The sequence below is a fragment of the Gorilla gorilla genome, chromosome 17 (assembly GCF_029281585.2).
Source record: "Gorilla gorilla gorilla isolate KB3781 chromosome 17, NHGRI_mGorGor1-v2.1_pri, whole genome shotgun sequence".
Lineage (NCBI taxonomy): Eukaryota > Metazoa > Chordata > Mammalia > Primates > Hominidae > Gorilla > Gorilla gorilla.
The window spans coordinates 53344409-53368723 of record NC_073241.2 but is presented as its reverse complement, the minus strand read 5'-3'; the positions used below and the strand labels follow the sequence as shown (position 1 = coordinate 53368723).

Below are 24315 nucleotides of genomic sequence, written 5' to 3'. Positions count from 1 at the left end.
AATCCTTACCCTATGGAAGTCCATGGTTGTGGATGTGGCCTCTGCATACCTCTCGTATTTCATCTCTCACCATGTGATTCCCACTTGACCCTCCAGAGTCTTGAACACACATGTCGCTTGTCACCTCTGTACTTTTGCTCATTAGGTCCAAGGCCTTGGATGCTGCTCCAGCAAGTGTTGTCACCTGACTGCATCCTGCTTCTCCTTTAGAACTCATCTCAGAAATCTCCTACTTTAGGAAGCCAGTGGGTTAGAAGCATTTTCTCAGTGGCCCCATGATGTATGCTCTATGACTTATCCTTGCTATATAATTCTATATAATTCTGCTTGTGTTTGACTCTTCTCCCAGATTTACTAAATCCTTAACAAAAGATGAATAGGGCAATGTTTCTCTAATCCACATCACCTGCATAAGAAATCATCCCAGGAGCTTGTTAAAAATGCCTTCCCAAGCCCTACCTAGAACCTACCAAATCAGAATCTCTATGTAAAACATGGAAATTGACAACCACTGGCCTCTGGGAGGAGGAATTAGGCATTACATAGAGGTCACCTGGGTTTCAAGTGTGTTGCTTCTATTTCATACCCAAGTCAACTAGGTGACAGAGATCAGCCCCCTTGCTAGCTTTCACAAGAAAGCCAGTTAAATTGTGCTCTTGATGATTTCTGCATACTTTACTGAAAAAGGAGCATTATCTGTTATGGACCAACTTTCTCTTGCTCCCCTTATTCATCTCTCTTTCTGCATTTCCTCTTCTAGCTTCTAAAGTATCTGCCTCGACTATGTATCTTCTTGGATGATCTCCATTTAACAATTTTCTTTCTACAAAATATACCATCTGCAGAAACCAAAACAGTACATCATGATTTTGTGAATGTGTATCTTCATAGTGAAAACCATATTTGAATACTTGCCACCATGATTTGCTTAAGGAAGAAATCCACTGGAAAAGTTTACACAGCAAAGGTGTGTGTCTGCGTGTGTGTGTGTGTGTGTGCATGCCTGTGCATGTGCTCATTTTAAAAATCAGATATGACTTGTCCTTTAACTTTAGTTGGCAGAGATAGAAAAGTGCAAATTCAGTAAATAATTGACTTACACAATATGTGACAATAAATACTCTAATTTTCTGTGACATCTAAAAGTTATAATTCTTTACTCAGTAGAAGACAGCTATCAGGTGCTAAAATAAAAAAAAGATACCTAACCCAATAAAGGCAAAATCTTAGTTATATTAACCAGCAAGGTACATATTACATTATTATTACTAGACCATGCCTCCAAGTGTGTCAAATTATAAAAATGTGTTCAGCATACATAAAATATACATTAAAGATTTCTCTCATCATAGGCACAATCTAATACAAAAATATATTTGACATTTATAAGTTAGAAGATCCATTGAGAGCCTCCAAAATAGGACAGGGGAAGGAATGAGTGATGACAACATAAAAAAAGAAGCACACATAGATGCAAATAGTTCCACTTATATGATTATTTTCTTCATCAGCAAAGGGTTAAGAGCAGTTTACACCAAACCAAGTTACCAAGCAGATCACAATCAGTTCACAGGTTGGATGAGTCACAGCACGCAGGCCAGAAAATGTACTCAGACTTCAGTCAACCTAATGGGACAGTGTACTCACACTGTGGTTTTGTTGTTTTGGAGTCTAGAAGCTCCATCTACCCATTCTCCATGGTCTACCACCATGTTAACACAGATTTACCACAGGCACCATCTGTACCAAGCCTAGGATAGACTCTTTAAAAAAAAAAAAAGACCTGGCCGGTCACAGTGGTTCATGCCTGTAAGCATTTTGAGAGGACAAGGTGGGTGGATCATGAGGTCAGGAGTTCAAGACCAGCCTGGCCAAGGTGGTAAAACCCTGCCTCTACTAAAACTGCAAAAATTAGCCAGGCGCGGTGGCAGGAACCTGTAATCCCAGCTACTTGGGAGGCTCAGGCAGAAGAATCGCTTAAACCCGGGCGACAGAGGTTGCAGTGAGCACAGATCACACCACTGCACTCCAGCCTGGGCAACAGAGTGAGACTCCGTTTCAAAATAAAAATAAAGATTAAAAATTTTAAAAAGACCTACACTTTGACTAGTAAAGAAAACCTACAGGATGGTGTTGCAAAACGCAAAATTGTCTATCCAGTTAAGTGAGCTGAACACAAACTAATCTGAAGTCCTGAACTCTCTGTGGGGAAATAAAAGTATTTTTTTTAAGCAGGCAGAAATAAATTTTTTGAAAAAGATTCAAAAGCACAGGACCTCATATAATCTTTGAATGTGGAATAATAGTTCAAACAATATTTTGAACTGAAAATTCAAGAATGAACTCTCAAACAAAAATGTCATGATTCAGAATGCTCCATGATGATGACAGAAAAGCTTGTCACCTATGCTGCATGTTAAGAAGAGAGAAAAATGGCAACAGCCGTATTTTAAAGATTCATAATGTTCTTCCCTTCCATCTAGTTAAAACCAGATGTCCAGGCCGGGCACGGTGGCTCACACCAGTAATCCCAGCACTTTGGGAGGCCGAGGCGGGTGGATCACGAGGTCAGGAGATGGAGACAATCCTGGCTAACATGGTGAAACCCCATCTCTACTAAAAATACAAAAAAACATTAGCCGGGTGTGGTTGCGGGCGCCTGTAGTCCCAGCTACTTGGGAGGCTGAGGCAGGAGAATGGTGTGAACCCAGGAGGCAGAGGTTGCAGTGAGCCAAGATCACGCCACTGCACTCCAGCCTGGGTGACAGAGTGAGACTCCGTCTCAAAAAAAAAAAAAAAAAAAAAAGAGATGTCCAATATTTTTGGACACCAATTTTGCTCTTCAGAAAAAAGTTCCCTTCTCATTCACTGAATATAGGAGAGCAATCTCTTCTCTCTTACTATTATCTAAAACCCACACCGAATTCACATCAGGGAGAAAGTCAGCGTGAATAAACATTTTGGAAACAGTCTACTGAAAAGTGGTCAGTAACAGAGATGAAGAAATATGAATACAGTTTAGCCAAAATCAGTGAGAAATAACTTCTTTCAAAGAAATTATAACTATTCCCTCAAAACAAGGTCAAATCAGATTAAATTTGCCAACATTCTACTTGCTTTTCTGTTTTATTTTGAAAAGAAATATTAAAATATTAATATGAGATCATGTTTCAGCCAAAAGAATTTGTAAATAAACGATACCCTAAAATGATATCCTTTAGCTCAATAAAAATTTCTTTAAAAATCTAACCTTAAACATTGAGCCAAATTATGGCAGAGATTCTTAAAAGTGACTGAGGTATTTAGATTCTTCAAAACCACAGGTTTGCAGTACCGGGCATGGAGGTAAATTAAATGACAAAAATTAGCAATGAAGAATAAAAAAATAACTTTGAATTCCTTTTATAATATCTAAATAACCTGAGCTAAGGGGAAAATAATTAAATCCTGGCACTGTGTAGCCCAGCAAATGTTCCACCAGCAAATATTTTGAGGCCAAAATCTATGTTCATTCACGAATAACCTTTTCAAGTAATGTGTCAAAAGATTTCCAAAAGTTGGTAATTTGACAATTTTCACAAAGAAAGGTAAACTCCTAAAATGTAGATACTGTTTGTCTAATCTATAGACTAGGCTAATAGATTAGCAAAAGAGTCACACTTTTAGTTGTAAAATTATCTTCTATTAATATTTGCTATTACTTGGTTGGCTTTCAAAGGAAAAAGAGTGTCCATCGCTTTGAAACATTCTGTAGACAATCTGGAGATGACTATTTCTGGTGACATAACTTCAGCTGAAGATTTTGTTCTTTTAATAAGTAAAACATGGAATTCTGGCCTATTAACATGAATTATTTTTACAATAAAAGAACAGTCAGTTGGTGGTCAGGAGATCTGCTTTCTATTCATTGCTCTGCTGATAACAGGAATAATTAACTGGGATAAGTCGATTTGCCTTTTTGTGCCTGAGTTTCACTGTCTGCAAAGTGGGGTTAAGAATATCTGTGCTATGTTATTCACTGGAGTATTTTGAGGATAAAGTAAAACACTAGAAAGCACTTTTATTTTTTCAAAACACAAATATAAATGCTATGTCATGATATTGTTAATAATTTTACAGGTACCTCGTCATGTTACCCATTCAGATATGTGCTTAAGGTAGGTGTTCCTACAGGATCTTGGGTTGGTTGTTCCGTTTGATTTTATTTTAAAAATAATAAATCACAAAACTAAAACGTTTGAGCAAGGTCACTTAACCCTCTCCCCAGGTGGTTAGTTATTATTACCATCATCATCCTCCTCAACATCATTATTACTTTTTAGCTACATGTTTAAAAGAGGAGATCTTTAATATGTCAGCTTAACTGGGAAAATGTGTCCCTGGCACAGGTGGTTTTCAGAAGAAAAGCCCATCTTCACAAGAGCTTTGTCCTCTGCTTTTATTTTAAAGTGCGGACCCTGGGTGGGGAGGGACAGAACGGGTGTTCCGGGTCTGTCACTGAGGAACCAGTTCCCTCAGAGAGGCCAGAGCAGCATGGATGCGGACATGCAATCTGTTTTCAAAGTCGTAGCCAGAGAAATCCTCCTGTAAGATCAAAGAAAGATATTTATGCACTCTGTTAGCTAAGCTTGCACAGGGTACTGTGGTATAAAGCACACTCAATTTTGCATTTCCCAAAGTAAAATCTCTACACTCCCAGTAAAGGTTTCCCATCCACTTGATTTTCATACTACTCAAACCTCAAACTTTGTATTCATTTTTAAAAACGTCAACTGAATGTCAATAATGTTCTCTTTGGACAATTTTCCTCGAGTTATTCTTGAAAAAGTAGTCTTATGTTGTGCTCAATATAAGTTACTATTAGAAATTCTTAATTCAGGGACATAGTTATAAAATCAAAAGTTATCTTCCCACCCAAAGACTAAGAGTGTTTCTAAAGCAGGATGAACAATTTCATCGGAGTTCCTTATGATCTTATAATGTCCCTTAAAACTCAAGAGCTCACTGATTCAATTGGTTGTCATTTTTCCTTTCCAGAAATATTACCAACCAGAACATCATTGCACAAACTTTCTTGAATTCAGACTCAGGTATACACTGTATGGGATAAGAAGGGCCACTGGAGAAAGGTAGATTCAGGATATTTACCTTTGCTTGAAGAAGTAGAGCTCTGCCTCTTCCTACAGTCTATAAGAAAAACACATTATCCCATAAAATCTGTGTTTATATATACGCAGGCAGAAAATGGTATAATAGGAGGCTATGTTAATGAAAACAATTCACCATAGACATAGCAATGAGTCAACTGTTCATTCAAGTATAATGACTCCAATATTCTTTTTTTTTTTTTTTTTTTTTGAGATGGAGTTTCACTCTGTTGTCCAGGCTGGAGTGCGGTGTGCAGTGGCATGATCTTGGCTCACTGCAACCTCTGCCTCCCGTGTTCAAGCAATTCTCCTGCCTTAGCCTCCTGAGTAGCTGGGATTACAGGCACCTGCCACTATGCCCAGCTAATTTTTGTATTTTTAGTAGAGATGGGATTTAGCTCTGTTGGCCAGGTTGGTCTCAAACCTCAAGCGATCCACCCACCTTGGCCTCCCAAAGTGCTGGGATTACAGGTATGAGCCACTGCGCCCAGCCCCAGTATTTTTTAATATAAAGATGTTTACTCATTTACATGAGGACATTACATGATATATGATCACTTGATAAATAATTTTTCATAGTCTATAAAAGGCAACCTCTAAGATATAATATCTTAGGTTAACATCTTACTAAACAACCTTAAAATTAATGATTATCAAAGGGTTTTATCTGAATCAGTAAGTTATATATAGCTATAAACTTTTTTTTTTTTTTTTTTTGAGACAGGGTCTTGCTCTGTTGCTCAGGCTGGAGTGCAGTGGCACAAACATGGCTCACTGCAACCTCAACCTCCAGAGATCCTCTCACCTCAGCCCCCCAGGTTAACTGGGACTACAGGCACATGCTGCCACGCCTGACTATGTTTTTTGATTTTTTTTTTTTTTTTTTTTTTCAGAGATGAGGTTTCACTTTGTTGCCCGGGTTGGTTTTGAACTTCTGGGCTCAAGTGATACTCCAACCTCAGCCTCCCAAACTGCTGGGATTACAGGCATGAGCCACTGAGCCTGGCCATATTTTAACTTTTAAAAACTGTATTTTTACTATACTTTTTCTATATTTAGATACACAAATACTTACCATTGTGTTACGGTTGCCTACAGTATTCAATACAGTAACATGCTGTACACAATTATAGCACAGAAGCAATAGGCTATAGATACAGCCTGGTTGTGTAGTAGGTGATACCACCTAGGTCTGTGTAAGTACTCTACGACGTTTGCACAAGGAAGGAATCGCCTAACAACGCATTTCTCAGCATGTCATTAAGAGATGTATGACTGTAATTTGAATGCTAGGGAAGAAATTACCTCCTTAAAGATAATAAGGTAGTATTACTAACTTCTTGGATTCATTCTAAGTAAAACCAAGGAAAACAAAATGAAGAACACTGTGTTCAATCTGTTTTAAATGAAGGGTGCTTTGTGCTTGCTCACTTCCGCATTTTTGTTGAACATCATTAAAAATATATATTATATTATATATATAAGATCTTACCTCTGGTTTGTCTAATAGAAGACAGCCAAGTTCATAACAGGCATACGGCTGAACATATAAGTTATTCTGACGACACAATTCATCTTTAACAGCTCGCTGGAAGTACTGAAAGGAATGCAAATGTTATTGGATGAATTCATTTTCCTACTTAGCATAAGGCTTATTATAATCTTCAAGAGGGGGCGGGAAGGGGGACTCATACTCTGTTTTCTAGATCAGATTTTCTCTTCTTTCCGCATCTTCATTCTTTCCTATCTACATCTTAGAAGTCCTTTACATGCTGCCTGATGTGCATTCCTCAGAATATATTGGACTGCCTAATTTGTGCTACTATTTTTCCAGGGGACATATTAGCCTCTATTGATTTGATCACTGAGAACATCTTTTATCTGCATCTAAGAGTCTAAACATCCCATTTTAACATTTAAAACAGAAAACACACAAGGTAACTATGATCTCAACATGCGTCTTGACTGTATCTTGCTAGCACATAAGCATTTGATCTAAAATAAGCTATTTAGGGCTGTAATAACTATCATAAGCCCATACTGAAAGATTAAACTTACAAGGACATTATCATCTAGGATTTAAAAGCCAAAAGTCTCCTACTACTGTACATTAATTCTTTTTTTCTTTTTTTTGAGATGGAGTCTTGCTCTGTCGCCCAAGCTGGAGTACAGTGATATGATCTCAGCTCGCTGCAACCTCTGCCTCCTGGGTTCAAGCAATTCTCGTGCCTCAGCCTCCCAAGTAGCTGGGATTACAGATGCACGCCACCACACCTGGCTAATTTTTGTATTTTCAGTAGAGACGGGGTTCCACCATGTTGGCCCGGCTGGTCTCAAACTCCTGACCTCAAGTGATCCATCCACCTTGGCCTCCCAAAGTGCTGGGATTACAGGTGTGAGCCACCGTGCCCGGCCACTGTACCCTGATTCTTTCAAAGAGTAGTCAAAGTAACACTGATATATACTTCTTCAAAACAAGCAATCAAACAAAAAAACAACTCTCTCGCTTGACCCCCAGGGCTTCATCAATAATCCGCAGTTATAAAGAGAGAAAACTGAATGCACACTGACATGTCTGATCATTTTTGTTCTTGTCTAACAATGAGGCTTCACTCCGCTCCTTCAAAACTGCCTCCTCATGTCCTCCTCTCTCCAGTGGAGGCTGTCATCTTGATAAATACTAGTGCCAGAAAAGGAGGCCATATATAAAGAAGCATTCTAAGAATATGAAGTTAATTAAAAACTAGTATTAACCATCATCAACTTCTAGCATCTGAGAAGATGGCATTAATCAAATCAATTGGATAAAGTTTATAGTGGGAAGTTCAGTTTTGTTCAGTGCTTTTTCATTTTTCTTATTCACAAGCATATACGTAGGTGTTCGTGACTTATTTTCTTTAGCCCTGACAACATTAACAGTTTACCTGAACAGCATCTTCTGAGTTTCCTAGACATTTGTGTATGGCACCAAGAAGCAAATACTTTAATCCAACAACAGATGAGTCATCCACTTCATGGCAAGCTTAAAAAGAAGGGGAGTGAACAGAGCAGTAAGCAAATGCATTCACTTAATTCCTTCAATATCATGAAGAGTGAGGTAAATGTTTCAGTTCATGTTTCTGCCTCCTGATATGAACCTAAAACTGCTCTTAATAAAAGAAGTTATGTTAATTTCTTAAAAATGACTTCACATTAAATTGCCATACCATAGGCACCTTTCCATGTTTGTATGAGGTACTGTACTAGTCAGTGGGAGAGGATCAGAACTGACCCTTCCACTTCAACAGCAAGCTGTGCGGGATGGACACACAGGTTAGAGAATGTTACGGGAGTTTTCCAAGAAAATGAGAAAGATGCAGAATGGAAACATGATGGAGCTGATGAGGAAGAAAGGAAGTAACACCATTATTTCCAAAGACTAATAAAGATAATGAGATTCAATAAGATATATATCTTACTATCTTATATATACATATTTATATTTTATATAATATTATATATAGATAGAAAGAGAGAACTGAAGTTACAGAACAAGTAACTTGAAGGCGAGAGGAAGAGGTAAATGTGAAGAATAGAAGCTGATCTTGTAGAAGCAGGAGTTGCCCCAGAAAGCCAGGCCAGGAATACGCTCATACGAAAAAGAACTCAGAGACTTTTAAGGCAGCAACATTAAGGAAACCTTAATGCAGTTCACTCAGTTGTTCATTCATTCATTCATTACACTAATTCATTCATTCAATATTTATTGAGAGCCTACTATTTGCCAGGCAATTCTAGGTGCTTAGAATACAACGACAAAACAAACAAAAAATTCCTTCTCAGAGAGAAGAGCAAGTGCAAAGCCATAGGGGCCAGGTGTGTCCGAGAGCAGGGAGGAGGACCGTGCTGAGCAAGGGAGAAGAGCAGGGAGGGACAATGGCCTCGAGGGTTACAGACTGGGAGCACTGCCTGCTGCTGAATGGACTTGGGCTTTTATTCTGAATGAGGTAAGAGACCACAGAGGATTCTGGGAAGCAGAGTGACACAACATGATTAGGTTTTAATAGGATCACTCTGCCTGCAGCGCCTAGAAAACAAACATGTTTACAATGTAGCTGGGCATGGTGGCTCATGCTCGTAATCCCCCCACTTTGGAAGACCAAAGCGGGAGGATCACTTGAGCCCAGGAGTTAAAGACCAACCTAGGCAACATGGCAAGACCCCATCTCTACAATTTTTTTTTAATAGCTGGGTGTAGTGGCATGCCCCCTGTAGTCCCAGCTACTCAGGAGGCTGAGGTTGGAGGATCGCTTGAGCCAGGGAGGCAGAGGTTGCAGTGAGCCATGATTGTGCACTACACTCCAGCCTGGGCGACAGAGCATGACCCTGTCTCAAAAACACAAAACACAAACAACAACAAAAAACAACACAAAGGAAGAATCCAGTGGAGAAGGGCAGGTGGGTGGGGAAAGGTTATGGATGAAACAACAAGACAAGGATATAGGATTCTCACTAGTTCTGCTGGTACAGGGAGCTATGGATGGGGACTCTGATAAGCTAAATGCACAAAACTGGGAGGGCATGATGCAGAGTTTAATAAATGCTTATGATCTACATTGCCACTACTGCTGTTTTCTGGAACATAACTTTCTCTACAAAGATCTTCATTGTACTGTATGTGATTGGATCAGTTTGTACCATTACTGCTTACCACTGAGGAATGATATAATCTAATTAATAGACCTGAGAACTGGGTTAAATTTAGCAAAGATATTACAGAATTATCTCATGCTCACTTCAGATACTGTCTGTCTTCCCTTCCAGGCACATATCTTTGTTGTTAGTTTTTTCATTTTGATACCTGGAAAGGGGTTCAGAGAATATTTTGTCAAATCTTACTTAACTGGTAATTGTTCTTGTGAATGTTAATTACTGCCTACCTTATATTTGCATTTGTATTTTATCTCTAAATATGTGATCCTGTACTTGTGTATTAAAAAAATACTTAATATTCTTCATTGTTCCTTTGAGTTAGACATTTATAGATGTTCTGTACTTGCTTCAATAGGAAGGGAGGGGTTTTGAATTATGCAACTCCTTTAAAAATAAATACAGTAGCCAGGTGCAGTAGCACACGCCTCTAATCCCAGCTACTCAGGAGACTGAGGTGAAAGGACCACTTGAGCCCAGGAGTTTGAGGCTGCGGTGAGTTATGAACACACCAGTGCACCCAGCCTGGGCAACAGAATGAGACCTGTCTCTAAAAACTGAAAAAAAAGAAAATTAAAAAGAACATAGCAGAATTTAACACATCCAAGAATATTCTGTTTCCTTGCTAGTTCCTCCTTGGGAGGGTTACACATCTACTCGAATTACAGGGCCGCTGTACAAAACTTCTTACGGAGTTTTGTTCCTTTGATCTCCAGAATAGCAACATTGGCAATTGGCAATGTTTTGTTTTCACATTTGAGGAAGGCCTTTTTTTTTTTTTTTTTTTTTTTTAAAGAAATAGGCAAAAGGGATTTGCAGGAAATCTGATGATAAAAATATGTGGCTCAATGGATCATGCTATATTTGGTCAAAAACAAGAGTAACTGGAGAAAAATCTGAAAAATTTTCTACAGTGGCTTATAAACTATTTCTGGAATATTATGTCTACACTGTCAATACTAAGTTTCTTGGGAAAATGCAGCACATATATGAAGAAGAACATATTTCTTTTTTTCCCCTTTTTCTTTTGTAGGCAGGATCTCCCTCTTGCCATTTAGACTGTAGTGGTGGGGCATGATCAAAGCTCACTGCAGCCTCGATATCCTGGGCTCAAGTGATCTTCCCACCTCAGTCTCCCAAGTAGCTGGGACTATAGGTGCACACCACCCCGCCCAGATAATTTTTGTATTTTTAGTAGAGACAGGGTTTCACCATGTTGCCCAGGCTGGTCTCAAACTCTTGGCTCAAGCCATCTGCCTGCCTCAGCCTTTCAAAGTGCTGGGATTACAGGGGTGAACCACCCCACCAGGCCACACTTTAGTATCTTTTTACTTATGTGAATCACACCTAAATGAAACAAAGTACTCTCGGGGAGAAAAAATGTATGCTTCCAGCAACTCCCACAGCTACAGAATTAATAACATTTATAACAAAAGCAGCACATGTTTAAGGCAAGCATATCTGTCCACAGCAGTGCTGCCTCCTCCTCCCATCACCTAAGTGACAGGATTTTCTTCATCACGACACCCTCTATCTAAGAAGGAGAGATGTGTACTCTCCTTGACTCCGATGAGATAAACATGAAATAAACGGGAAACTGAAGAATGCAGCACTGACAGAAGAAGCCAGTGTGTCCAGTAGACAGTTTTGGGTTTTTTAAAATTTTTTACCTTGACTCATCCTCTGCAGGTTGGGGAAGGAACAGTTTGGAAGAGCTTTCCACAAGTACAACACTTCGATAGACGCCAACACACAGAGTGCTTTGGTTGGGGTTTGCTTCCGAAATCGCTCTGCCTGCAAGGAGTTAGAATAAACAGGCTACGTTTTTCAAAAACAAATTCAAATAAAAAATATACCTCAGACACTTTAAAAGCACACAGTTCATCATCAATGTGAATGACCCTCTCCTTCAAAGCTAAGAATAACAATTCTTCTCTCTATAAAAAATGTTGCTTTCAATTTTTGACAGACTGGAAATTATGCCTTTCATTCATTATTCAACTGAACCTACTATCAAAATGCAGGGTAGGGCCAGGCATGGTGGCTCACGCCTGTAATCCCAGCACTTTGGGAGGCCAAGGCAGGCACATCACCTGAGGTCAGGAGTTTGAGACCAGCCTGACCAGCATGGAGAAACCCCGTCTCTACTAAAAATACAAAATTAGCCGGGTATGGTGGCACATGCCTGTAATCCCAGCTACTCGGGAGGCTGAGGCAGAAGAATTGCTTGAACCCGGGAGACGGAGGTTGCGGTGAGCCAAGATTACGCCACTGCACTCCAGCCTGGGCAATGAGAGCAAAACTCCGTCTCAAAAACAAAAACAAAAAAAGACGCAGTGTATATTCTGAAAACTTGGGGATGAAACTAGATTTACATGCATTTAGAGCGACGGAATTTATAAAGCTTGGTGACTGCTAATAATTCAACGGGCTTACACACACCTAAGGAACTAAGACTAGATGCCTTTTAGTCACAGTTCTCTTGATTTTAAAATTTTCTACTGAGTGCTAGTGCTCTCTGCTGTACATTATAATCAAATTTATACTCAAAAGCTTCATTAAATGTTCATTCAATAAAAACATATAAAACTAAAATAACTGATAATTCAGGATATAAGACACTACATAACTCAAGGTAATACGGCAACATTGTATTCACAGACATACAGAATACATTAGGAATACTGTCTCTACAGTCTTGGGCCTTTCTGCTGGCAACTGTGACACTGTGACACACACATTTGCTTTTTATTACATCAAAATGTGATGTGTTCTCTATTCTCAACCCCAGACAGCCTGCATTTCTCACTAGGTCCTGCCAATTTGTATTCTTCCAAAACTACCCAATTCTTTAGACAGATCCTTTCTCTCTAGAGGTGTGTTTGTTAGCTCTGCAGAATGTATAATGTCTCCATTCATTAAAATTTAAAAAAAAACTATACTCCAGTTACCCTTCAGATCATATACATCTTTCACCTTTTGCTAAAGATTTCCATGAAGGGGAACCATTCTGAGTCTCAACCCGATTTTTTGAGGCCCTGTATCTGCAGGGCTAATCGATTTTTTAAAAATCTGCTTTCATTATTTGCAGCAAGGCAAGAACCTTCTATTCAGAGCAGATGTACAATCATGGAGAGAATCCTCTGCATGGCGGTGAACTGCACTTTACGTGGCAAGTAAATAGGCAGCCTTGAATATAATTTCCTAAAGCTTGCCAAGGCAGTGTTGGTTACAAATGCCCATCATAAGTAATACACCAGATCAATAGGTTCCAACATACCTTTTTCACCGAGAACTGTTCAATCTGATTGTTTTTCCTTTTGAAGAGTTTCTGAACTTCTTTAAAGACAATCTGTGCCCCATCCACATCACCTGTGGCTCCCTGACAAACTGTAAGAAACCATAATTATATTTCTTAAGTACAAGTCAGGGAAAATGCCATAAGGGATACCTGAAGTGATGATACTTGAAGAAAAAAAAAAGCAGGAGCAAATATGTTTAAAGACTATTCCACAATGGGCTGGACATGGTGGCTCATGCCAGTAATCCCAGCACTTTGGAAGGCTGAGGCGAGTGGATCACCTGAGGTCAGGAATTCGAGACCAGCCTGGCCAACATGGCGAAACCCCATCTCTGCTAAAAACACAAAAATAAGCCAGGCGTGGTGGCACATGCCTGTAATCCCAGCTACTTGGGAGGCTAAGGCAGGAGGATCGCTTGAACTTAGGAGGCAGAGGTTACAATGAGCCGAGATTGCACCACTGCACTCCAGCCTGGGTGACAGAATGAGACTCTGTCTCAGAAAAACAAAAAACAAAAAACAAAAAAGACTATTCCACAAAGGACTGCACCATCCTGCAGTCCTTCAACTATTTTCCAGGTTCCTGTGTTCCCAGAGCTTTTGGGGGACCTGGGGAAAGCCATGGTCCTTGTCCTCTTGTTGGGGAGACAGTTTTTCACATAACAAAATCCTTAGCTACTGTCACAGTGTACAACCTAGTTAGGGCTCACATACTCAGAAAGTGGAATAAATAGGAACCCAGGAAAGAACAATGAAGAGCCCCGAGGATCATGAAAGCTTCGTGGTGGAAGGAGGAGTTCTCTGTCCTAGGAAGTCATCAATCTGTCCTGTCCAAGTTCCTTGGCTGCCTACTACCTATAAGCCACCAGCAACAATGTGAAGAAGAAACACATGTGCTTGAACCCTAAAGAAACTGAAATTACAATCGAAAAGATCACACATGCTCACACACGCACATAGGGTCCCACAAGCTGCAATGTATGTAGTGATAGGAGTAGTCAGGGTAGGAGAACCAAAGTGGTTTTCAGAAGGCTCAGAAAGAGAAGGGATCATTTCTCTCTGGAGTGACCAGACGCTGTAAGGAGCTAGGAGAAGTCGAGCGGAGTCTTGAGGAATGAGAGAGATTTTGATCATGATCATGTGCACACCTTCTTCTCACCTCAGGCCCCAAAGATTTAATGATCGTCCCTTTGCTGTGTCTTCTCTGTCCCTTATGCAAACTTTGCACTGGCTGCAGCCCCACTACCTGCTTGAAACTTTACAACAACTCCATCCTTTCCTCCCAACTCTGATGTTGCGGAATCCATTTCTATTCAATTTTGTTAGATCACATGTGGTTTTTCACTCCCCAGTTGGAATGCACTAAAGTTGACTTGCTAGTTTCCTCTTTTTTTTTTTTTTTTTTTTTTTGAGATGGAGTCTTGCTCTGTCACCAGGCAGGAGTGCAGTGGCGTGATCTCGGCTAACTGCAACCTCCGCCTTCCGGGTTCAAGCAATTCTCCTGCCTCAGCCTCCTGAGTAGCTGGGACTACAGGCACACGCCACCATGCCCAGCTAATTTTTGTGTTTTTAATAGAGATGGGGTTTCACCATATTGGCCTCTTGTACTTGTGATATGCCTGCCTCAGCCTCCCAAAGTGCTGGGATTACAGGTGTGAGCCACTGTGCCTGGCTAGTTCCCACTTCATTACCTGAGCACCCCTAAAAGTAGGTTGGTCCCGTACTCGCATTTGGGCATGGTCAAGCAGTCACCTATCCCAGGCGTGCACATACCAGGATAGGCTACCATCGGCAGAGCCCAAGGGTCCAAGAATTGAGGCTCGGAGAGAGCTGAGGACGCAAAGACAATGGGAAAGACGGCAGGTTCCTCCTACTGGGATTAAGAGTGATGAGGCTGAATATTCAAAGGAAGGGACAACTCCTTTCCCAGTCACTGGGGTATCTCTGGTCCAGATGGAGGAGTGTGCACCAATCCAAAATGACCTTATCAATTGCAGCTGTAACATTTCCAAACCAGAATGAAGCTCAGTGGCTGTACTGTGCAACCAACCCCATTATTTTTAGATCAGAGGATGCAAAGGTCTGGAAAAGCTGAGCATTGCCTAAGGTCACACAGTAAATCAATGAAAAAGAATATATTTCTGCTGTCCCTAGCTTGAGGTCTTCCTCAGATCATTGAGAACATTCTTATACAATCACATAATTAAAGCCAGTCATAAACAGCAACGGTATCTGAACCACCCCAAAGGTCTATAACATCCATACCTCAGACCCTGAAGAACAAACACCACCTATTTCTTTTGCAGTAAAATTATAGATAGATTTTTTTTTTGACAGTTTTTTGCTCTTGTTGCCCAGGCTGGAGTGCAATGGCGCGATATTGGCTCACTGCAACTTCTGCCTCCTGGGTTCAAGCAATTCTTCTGCCTCAGTCTCCCGAGTAGCTGGGATTACAGGCCTGCACCACCACACCCGACTAATTTTTTATTTTTAGTAGAGATGGAGTTTCTCCATGTTGGTTGTTGGTCGGGCTGGTCTCGAACTCCCGACTTCAGGTGATCCACACGCCTCGGCCTCCCAAAGTACTGGGATTACAGGGGCGAGCCACCGCCCCCAGCCAGATAGTTGCTTTAAAAGATGCAGATGTTTAAAGTCATGGGAGTCTCTGGTTTATCCTAAAATATGAGGCCTAAACAGAGCTTAGGATGACAGACTCTTCCAATAAGACTAAATATACACAATCCCATATGTTATATTCTAATATTTTTTGGTAACTTATAATTTTGATATAATTTCAAACTTACAGAAAAGTTGCAGGAATAGTAGAGGTATATGATCACACAAATCTACTTCTAGGTATCTACCCAAAGGTACTGAAAGCAAGGACTGGAACAGATATCTGTATACCAATGTTCCAGGTAAGCACTCCACACAATAGCTAAAAGATTGGAAACAACCCAAATGTCCATCAATGAATGAATGGATGAACAATGTGCCATATACATACAATGGAATATTATTCAGCCTGAAAAAAGGAAGGAGATCCTGACACATGTTACAACATGGATGAACCTTGAAGACATTATGCTAAATGAAATAAGCCAGACACAAAAGGACAAATATATTTCACTTATACACAAGGTAGGTAGAATACTTAAATTCATAGAGACAGGAAGTAGAAGCGTGGTAACCAGGGTCTTGGGGAAAAAGTGAATGGGGAGTTCCTGTTCAATGGGTAGAGTTTGGGATGATGAAGAAGTTCCAGAGATGGATGCTGGTGATGTTTGCAAAACAATCTGAGCGTTATCTGGAGTTACTGACACATACACCTAAAAAAGTTCAAATGGTAAATGATGCTACATATTTTATCACAATTTTTAAAATACAAAACTATTGACATAGTCCCGCAAAACATTAACATGCTGGGGAGCTAAGCCCTGGTGGCAGTGTTTGGGGTCCCTGAATGCCCATGCCCTCTAGCTCACGGCAATCCCAAATGGCAGCTCCTGCAGGACGGTGTAACGGTGCTCCTTCCCTGCCTCATGTACTCTTTTGTTTTTGAGACAGAGTCTCACTCTGTTGCCAGGCTGGAGTGCAGTGGAGCGATCTCAGCTCACTGCAACCTCTGCCTCCCGGGTTCAAGTGATTCACCTGCCTCAGCCTCCCAAGCAGCTGGGACTACAGGTGTGTGCCACCACGCCTGGCTTATTTTTGTATTTTTAGTAGAGATGGGGTTTCACCATGTTGACCAGGATGGTCTTGATCTCTTGACCTCGTGATCTGCCTGCCTTGGCCTTGCCTCATGTACTCTTTGTAGTGGAGCTATTCACCCACATCTTATCCTCTCTACAAAATCCCAATGCAGAAACAGAGATCAGAATCTTTCATGCTTATCCTCTGCTATGATTGGTATGGTTCTGGGATTGCCAAATATTGGGGGGGGGGGCGGGAATTAATGTTCCTCTATACAGCCACACTGTACATTTATGTATTTGAAACTCAACAAAGATGAAAAAATAAATAGCTGTCCACCATCGACTGTGCGGCCCAATTACACCTAATGGCTGCGGAGTTGTGTGCAGGCCTCTCTTTTCTGGGCTATTCAATCTGGATTCATGCACTCTTCAACGTATTAAACACACTGAGTCACTCAACAAATAGCTGCTACTTTAATCTGAGATGTCTTCAAATTCTATACAACAATCCTTTAAGTGTGACACACAGCATATTATCCAGTATATGAAAAATAAGCTTATTCAAACATCAGGGACAGAGCCATGAGAACACGCCTATCAACAGGGATTGCAATGCGGAATATGGACAAAAGAGGGCTTTGCACCGACTTTTGGGGTCCATTTGCTAATGGACTGATGCAATTTTATAGGGAATTTAAGATATCCAGAATATCCTTATTGGTCAATGTTAATCAATTCTATCTTATTTTAAATAGATCAGTTAAGAGGGCAGAATGGAAGTGGAAGATGGTCATTAAATCTGAACGTTAAGAATAAGAAGGTATTGAAAATAATGTTTGGATTAGTCTTGAATTTTAAGTAAAAGAACCACTCATGTGGCTGCAAGAGGAGAGTTCATTACATAAACCAGAAAAGGCTTACATGAAGTTGCTTAGAGGCAGAAAATGTACAACCGCTTGGCTTTCTTCAATTCCACACCTCTACAACTCTGAATCACGTGGCCTTTTAGGTATTGAAGGATGCAGACAACTACTTTGGCCACCAGGTGGCAGCACATCTCTATCTCCTCATACATGGGCAAAAAAACACTTATTCAAAACGGAATACAGGTGTTAATAACGATATGCAATGTAAATACCTTGCATCTAAAATATTATACTGTAAATATAATAGGGTTATGAGGTAAAACAAGGTTGGAGCAGATGACTCAGACCTATGCAACTTTGTAACCAGGGCACAAACCAAACAAAAATACTAGCACAGATCAGGCTCTGAGGCTCATGCCTATAATCCCAGTGCTTTGGGAGGCTGAGGCAGGAGGATCACTTGAGGCCAGGAGTTAGAGATTAGCCTGGGCACCATAGCAAGACCTTGTTGCTACAAATTTTTTTTAAAAAATTGGCTGGGCGTGGTAGGGCATGCCTGTAGTCCCAGCTACTCTGGAGGCTGAGGTAGGAGGATCGCTTGAGCCTGGGAGGTTGAGGCTATAGTGAGCTGTGATCAGGCCACTGCACTTCAACCTGGCAAAAAGAGCAAGACCCAGACTCAAAAAAAATAAAATTAACACACTGAAAAAAGACTGTTCAATTCTTAAAAATTCTTCAGAATCCCAATAAAAAACATAGCATATTAAGTAAAGGGATAGAGACAGGTTGAGGCAACTTAGGGCAAAATGTACAGTAACGGGGAAGACCTCACAATATGCATTTCCAAGACACAAAACAGGACCAAGCCAGGCCCAGAGGGGAAGCGTGTGGTGAAGGGGCACCCTGGGCACTACTGAATTTCTGGGTGTTCACCTGGGTCAGTGAACACAGTATTCTAGCACTATTTACTTGGTTGCACAAAACATTAACATGCTGGGGAAGGCTGTAGAGGGGTACAACTTTTGCTTCCTCTTGCCATCATTCTCCCATCTGCCCACGTCAGGCGAGCTAATTCACGACAGAGAGAGGCACACTGAGGGACCATGGGCGACTCACCTGCAGTCAAGTAGGCATAATAGCACTGGGACCACCTGGACTCATTTTTTAGCCTCTCAAAGGAATCAAATGCATCCTTGAAATTGAGCTCTATCATGCTGCACCAACCTATGAAAGAAATATTTTTAGCACATGACCCTAAAGTACTGAGCTCTATGACCCATATTTAAGCCACGAGTCTCTGATATGGCGATCATTCTCTGTGCATGTTCTATGAAATGCGTAAAAAACTTTAACCTGAAAACCTAAGAAATTATTTTTTCCCTTAAATACTTCCAATGTAAAGTTTGAATTTGACAAGGCACTTAGGTTTGAGTCAGACAACCGATAAAACAGCACAGAAGAGAATGGCATAAAGATTTCTAGAAAGACACTCCAATTTACGTCCTAACAGTCGTGAGGCTAACCCAAGCACAGCAGTACTTCTCCAAGAGTACACACAGGTGCAATAAGAAACAGTGGAAGCAACACCACTCGATTATGTACTCAGTGACTACCACTCATTCTTTTTTTTTTTCTTTTTTTTTTTTTTTTTTTTTTGAGAAGGAGTCTTGCTCTGTCGCCCAGGTTGGAGTGCAATGGCGCGATCTCGGCTCACTGCAACCTCTGCCCCCTGGGTTCAAGCAATTCTCCTGCCTCAGCCTCCCAAGTAGCCGGGATTACAGGCACCCACCACCATGCCCGGCTGATTTTTGTATTTTTAGTAGAGATGGGGTTTCGCCATATTGGCTAGGCTGGTCTTGAACTCCTGACCTCAAGTGATCTGCCCACCTCAGCCTCCCAAAGTGCTGGGGTTACAGGTGTGAGCCACCGTGCTTGGCCCACTCATTCTCAAAACTTTATAAGATCTAGACAGCAAGCCAATGAGAAATTAGGCATTTCCCTACCTTCCCTCAGCACATTGGTAGTGAAAGAACCCCACCTTCCTGGATCAAAACAGTTAAATGGGCATTCTAGTAAGGAACTGCAGCAACTCAAATGTAAAGGATTTTATTCCCACTTTTCATCACAGTAGCCCCCATCACCTGAGCCCCTAATGTGTGCCAATGCTGTGGTAAGCACTTCATGCAACGCTCTCTAATCCTTATGACAACCTTGCAAAGGTGGCTAATAGTGTCCTTGTATTAGCAAGGACTAATCCTATGCCTGTAATCCTAGCACTCTGGGAGGCTGAGGTGGGAGGATCACTTGAGCCCAACAGATCCAGACCAGCTTAGGCAACACGGTGAAACCCCATCTCTATAAAAAATTAGCCAGGTGTGGTGGTGCACGCCTGTAATTCCAGCTACTTGGGAGACTGGGGTGGGAGGATCACCTGAGCCGGGGAGGTCTGGGCTGCAGTGAGCTGAGACTGCGCCACTGCACTCCAGCCTGGATGACACAGTGAGACCCTGTCTTAAAAAAAAAAAAAAAAACAACTAAGGTATCAAGAGGTACGTACCTGCTGAAGCCATACAGCTAAGAAGGAATAACTGTGGATCAAAATCCAACACACTTTCCTTTACACGATACTGCCTCCATAAAAAATATTGTTATCAGGTGCATCACTAAGTAATTGTATAAACTGAGACTTGCCATTTAAACCGTGGGAGGAAGAGTGGGTGAGATATACACTTCAGAAAATTCACTGTCAAATTCTATGGGATGTGATATTGACATAGTTTAGAGTAAAAATTTGGGCTTTTTTTGGAAACAGACTCTCGCTCTGTCACCCAGGCTGAAGTGCAGTGGTGGGATCTCAGGTCACTGCAACCTCTGCCTCCTGAGTTCAAGCCACTCTCCCGCCTCAGCCTGCTGAGTAGCTGAGATTATAGGTGCCCACTACCACGCCTGGCTAATTTTTGTATTTTTGGTAAAGACGGGGTTTCACCATGCTGACCTGGCTGGTCTCGAAGTCCTGGCTTTAGGCGATCTGCCCCTCTCAGCCTCCCAAAGGACTAGGATTACAGGCGTGGGCCACCGTGCCCGGCCTGGGCTGATTATTTTTATCCTAGCATAGATAGCGGAGAAAGATTTGAATTAAATACAAAATAGAGATGGAAGGAAGCACTGACTCAGGAATAAGTCAGGAATAATTCAGGAATAAATAAGGAATAACTCAGAAATAAGTCAGGAATAACTCAGGAATAAGTCAGGAATAACTCAGGAAAAAGTACCAACTCAAGCTTCCGAGCCTGAATCGGAAGCCCCAGTTACTACCAACTCCTGAGTTAACCTTCCTAAGGCCTGGGTTGGGTGATTTCTAAGCTTCCTTCTGCTCTAACATCCTATCCTGTCATAGGACTTGAAATGATGCACCAACAAAAGGCCATCAAAGCTAGAGTTTTTCATTCAAGTTCTTTGAAACACATTTCATTCTATATTGTGGCTACTAAGCAGAGCTCCAGCAGAGTGTAGAAGACACAAAAACACATTTTCCACCGGATTATACATCATTTCCTCTTTTTAAACCACAACAGGCATTTAAAACGTAATATTGTTCATTGGGCAGTTCACAATCTTTTGGTTTTCAGTTTTCCTTAAAAGGATTCAGGAAGACAATTGTGTCCACAGCAGGCAAAGCAAGTGGCAGGCAGCACAGGGCCTGACCCCCCAAACTGACAGGTGTCAACTGCTTCCCTGAGCATTCTGTCTCCACTTCCCTGTCCCTCTGCAGAAAGCTTTTTAAGTCCCAATTTCCCTTTGGAGTCTCATCACTGTCTCATCATTTCTCCTTTCTCTTTGCCTCTGTCATTCCTTTTTATGTGCTACATGGTGTGACCTTGTAGCATTAGCTACACTGAAACTCTGAAAAGTCTGAGTCCCTTATTTAAAATTTTTTTTTGTTTCAAGTTCAAAGTTGTGTTTACTCTTCCCAGCACAATGGAGAAACTGTTACACAGAAAGATTTTGCAATTACTAATGTAATAGGATCAGAGTTTTAGTGCAGTCAGCAAAGACCCATAGCAACAATTCTGGAGGAGAATGGGGAAAATCTCAGGCAGATAAATCCTTCCAGGTTTGTTGGTGACTGTCTCTCCAGTAAGGAAGAAGCAGAAGGTGGCAGCTAACATGTATGGAGGGCCTTCCGTGCCAGGCCCCCTGCATGAGGTTTCACACGTCATGTCATCTAAACCTCACAGCTGCTACAAGGGGAGGCACCTTAACTCCAATGGCAACTATGTGGCTAGGAAGGTTTGGGCAACTTGTCCAAGGTCTCAGAGCTAGTTGGTGAAAAACACTGGGACTTGAGTCCAACTATCTCCTGTCTCCTATTCTTCTTCTCAAGTGAACATTGGTGGGAAGGAGGAACAAAGAGCTTTGAATTCTAATGCAGTCCAATAAGGTATTTCTGGTCATTTAATCAATTCATTTAACATCACCTATTATCCTAAAAAATCAAAATGCTGTAAAGAAAAAATGTTATAAAAACGTACTGAGAATCAGAGAGAAGTATCATTGCATGTGCTACGGGAATAACTGAAGTCCTTCTTAATACAGAAGGCACCAAGCATTTTGCAGACACACACTGAATGGCATGAAAGCTAAAATACTGCATTAATACTACTTCTTAACAAGAGGCTGGACAGACATTTCATATTTACCAATTTCATACAGACAGACATGTTGAATTTCTCTCTGGTCTACTGCAAGTTCCAAAGCAGTGTGGAAAGACGTCAAGGCACTGTTGATTTGACACTAAGGAGAAAAGGAAAACAGAATTACCAGCTAAGATCTGTCGATAACATTACAATCATCATAATTCAAAAGCATCTTTTTCCTTCATAGTTATTTTAAACAGGTTAAGCAGTATAGAAGACAGTGGTTTAAAGATTGCTAGGAAAATACTCCAATTTGCCCCCAAACAGCTGTGAAATTAACCTAAGCACAGAGAACCTCTCCTTGCTCAGGTGGTAAGGGCTCAGCTCACACCCACTTTCTCCTCCAGCATTCTCTCCTTGCTCAGGTGGTAAGGGCTCAGCTTGCACCTGCCTTCTCTTCCAGCATTCTCTCCTTTGCTCAGGTGTTAAGGGCTTAGCTCACACCCACCTTCTCCTTCACTCAGGTGGTAAAGGCTCAGCTCGCGCCCGCCTTCTCCTTCAGCATTCTCTCATACAGTAGGACGTGTTGGATTTTAATTGTTTGCTAATCTAGCTCCTTGTTACCACATAGGTGTGGAAAGGGAAGGGACTATATTTCATCCCCCTGTGTGCACCCAGCCCTGGCCCAGAAGTCTCTCAATCGCTACTGAGTGAATGCATGAAGCCAGTCCATTAGCCCAGTTCTCAGTGAGCTCTTCACCATACAGTTGATAGTTTGCTTCTATACCCTAGAATGCTGTTCTCCAATTGCTTCTGCTCATCAAATCTCCTCTCCCAACACTTCAGAAATTCCCTGAGGATCCAGATTACATTTCCAACATTTTCATTCACATAACACTGTCTGGGACCCAGCAAACTCTCAAATGTCTGCTCTACTTACTCCCAGTTAAATACATTTCATTTTCCCTCCGCTAAAGATCTCACTCAGGGTCTGCCAACACGATGCCACAAGTACCCAAGAGGAGCAGCTCAAAAGCATTATCAGGATTCAAAGCATTAGTTTAATCTTAGGCATTGAGAAATGCTAAATGTCACATATCATTAATAAATAAATCTTAAACACCCAGACGACCTGACAGCTTATTCTGAACGGTGCATGCATTTCTTTCTTGCTCTGCTGGTGCCAGGGCTCCTCTCACTGCCCTACACTTGCAGGGAGGTGGACTTCCCTCCCCTGGGCTTCCAGGTGTGTCTCCTGCTGCTTTCTCTATGCTTCCTCCCCCTCCAGTGCTCCCAACTGCCCATTCTCCCCACAGCCAGCCACGTGGGGTGGAAGGGTCCTGGAGGAGAAGCTGCAGGCTTCTCAGAGGACGGGTCCCCCACCCGCAGACCTGGGCTCCTTTCCTCGGCACGTCGCTGCAGGAGGCCTCGGGGAAACAAGGGCACCAATGAGTCAGCAGGTGATCTTCAGGACAGCCTGTGACTTGGGAACACTGTAAGCCAAATGACTCATTAACCAAGGCCCAGCTGGATCAATAACTGTTCATGCCCCAAAGTAACACTCTCCTCTGTTGTCAGGAAGGTTGAAACTGCAGCATTCAATCCATTATCACCGTTTATGAATGCTGACCAGGTAGCCACAGAAGACACGCACCACCGCATCCCTGATTCCCGTTCTCAGTAACTTAACGTCCAGTTGGAGGAAACCTCACAGCAATGGGAATCGCCCACAGCTCAGAAGGCAGACATTGACACTGACTGTTAGCACACAGCTCAAATACAAAACACCAAGGTTTAAAAAAAAAAATCAATCCTTTATGGCGCAGGAATGTGTGCATGAGTGCATGTGGAGGTATCTAGACACTCATGTCACACCCTATGTCTAATTTTTCCCTTTTGGGATCAACAGTTCTTTTCTTGAATCAGATATGCACTCCATTTAGCATATTTATACAGAAACCACAGCATTAGGGGTTCAGC

General features: G+C 41.5%; 1 protein-coding gene and 1 non-coding gene across 2 annotated transcripts in view; one reads left to right on the top strand and one right to left on the bottom strand.

Annotated features, from left to right (window-relative positions):
* Window positions 1–1126: 1126 nt before the first annotated feature.
* The window catches only part of TTC39C (tetratricopeptide repeat domain 39C), a 121718-nt gene continuing 98529 nt past the window's right edge, over window positions 1127–24315 (bottom strand). The window contains 8 exon segments of the mRNA XM_019013896.4: window positions 1127–4584; window positions 5149–5187; window positions 6640–6744; window positions 8072–8169; window positions 11507–11630; window positions 13117–13226; window positions 18815–18922; window positions 22399–22492. Of these exon segments, the coding sequence (XP_018869441.2) occupies window positions 4495–4584; window positions 5149–5187; window positions 6640–6744; window positions 8072–8169; window positions 11507–11630; window positions 13117–13226; window positions 18815–18922; window positions 22399–22492 (768 nt within the window). The 3' untranslated portion in view covers window positions 1127–4494.
* Window positions 12775–12890, top strand: LOC115931515 (U5 spliceosomal RNA). Its single transcript, XR_004067986.1, has one exon. It is a non-coding gene; the product is annotated as a U5 spliceosomal RNA (small nuclear RNA).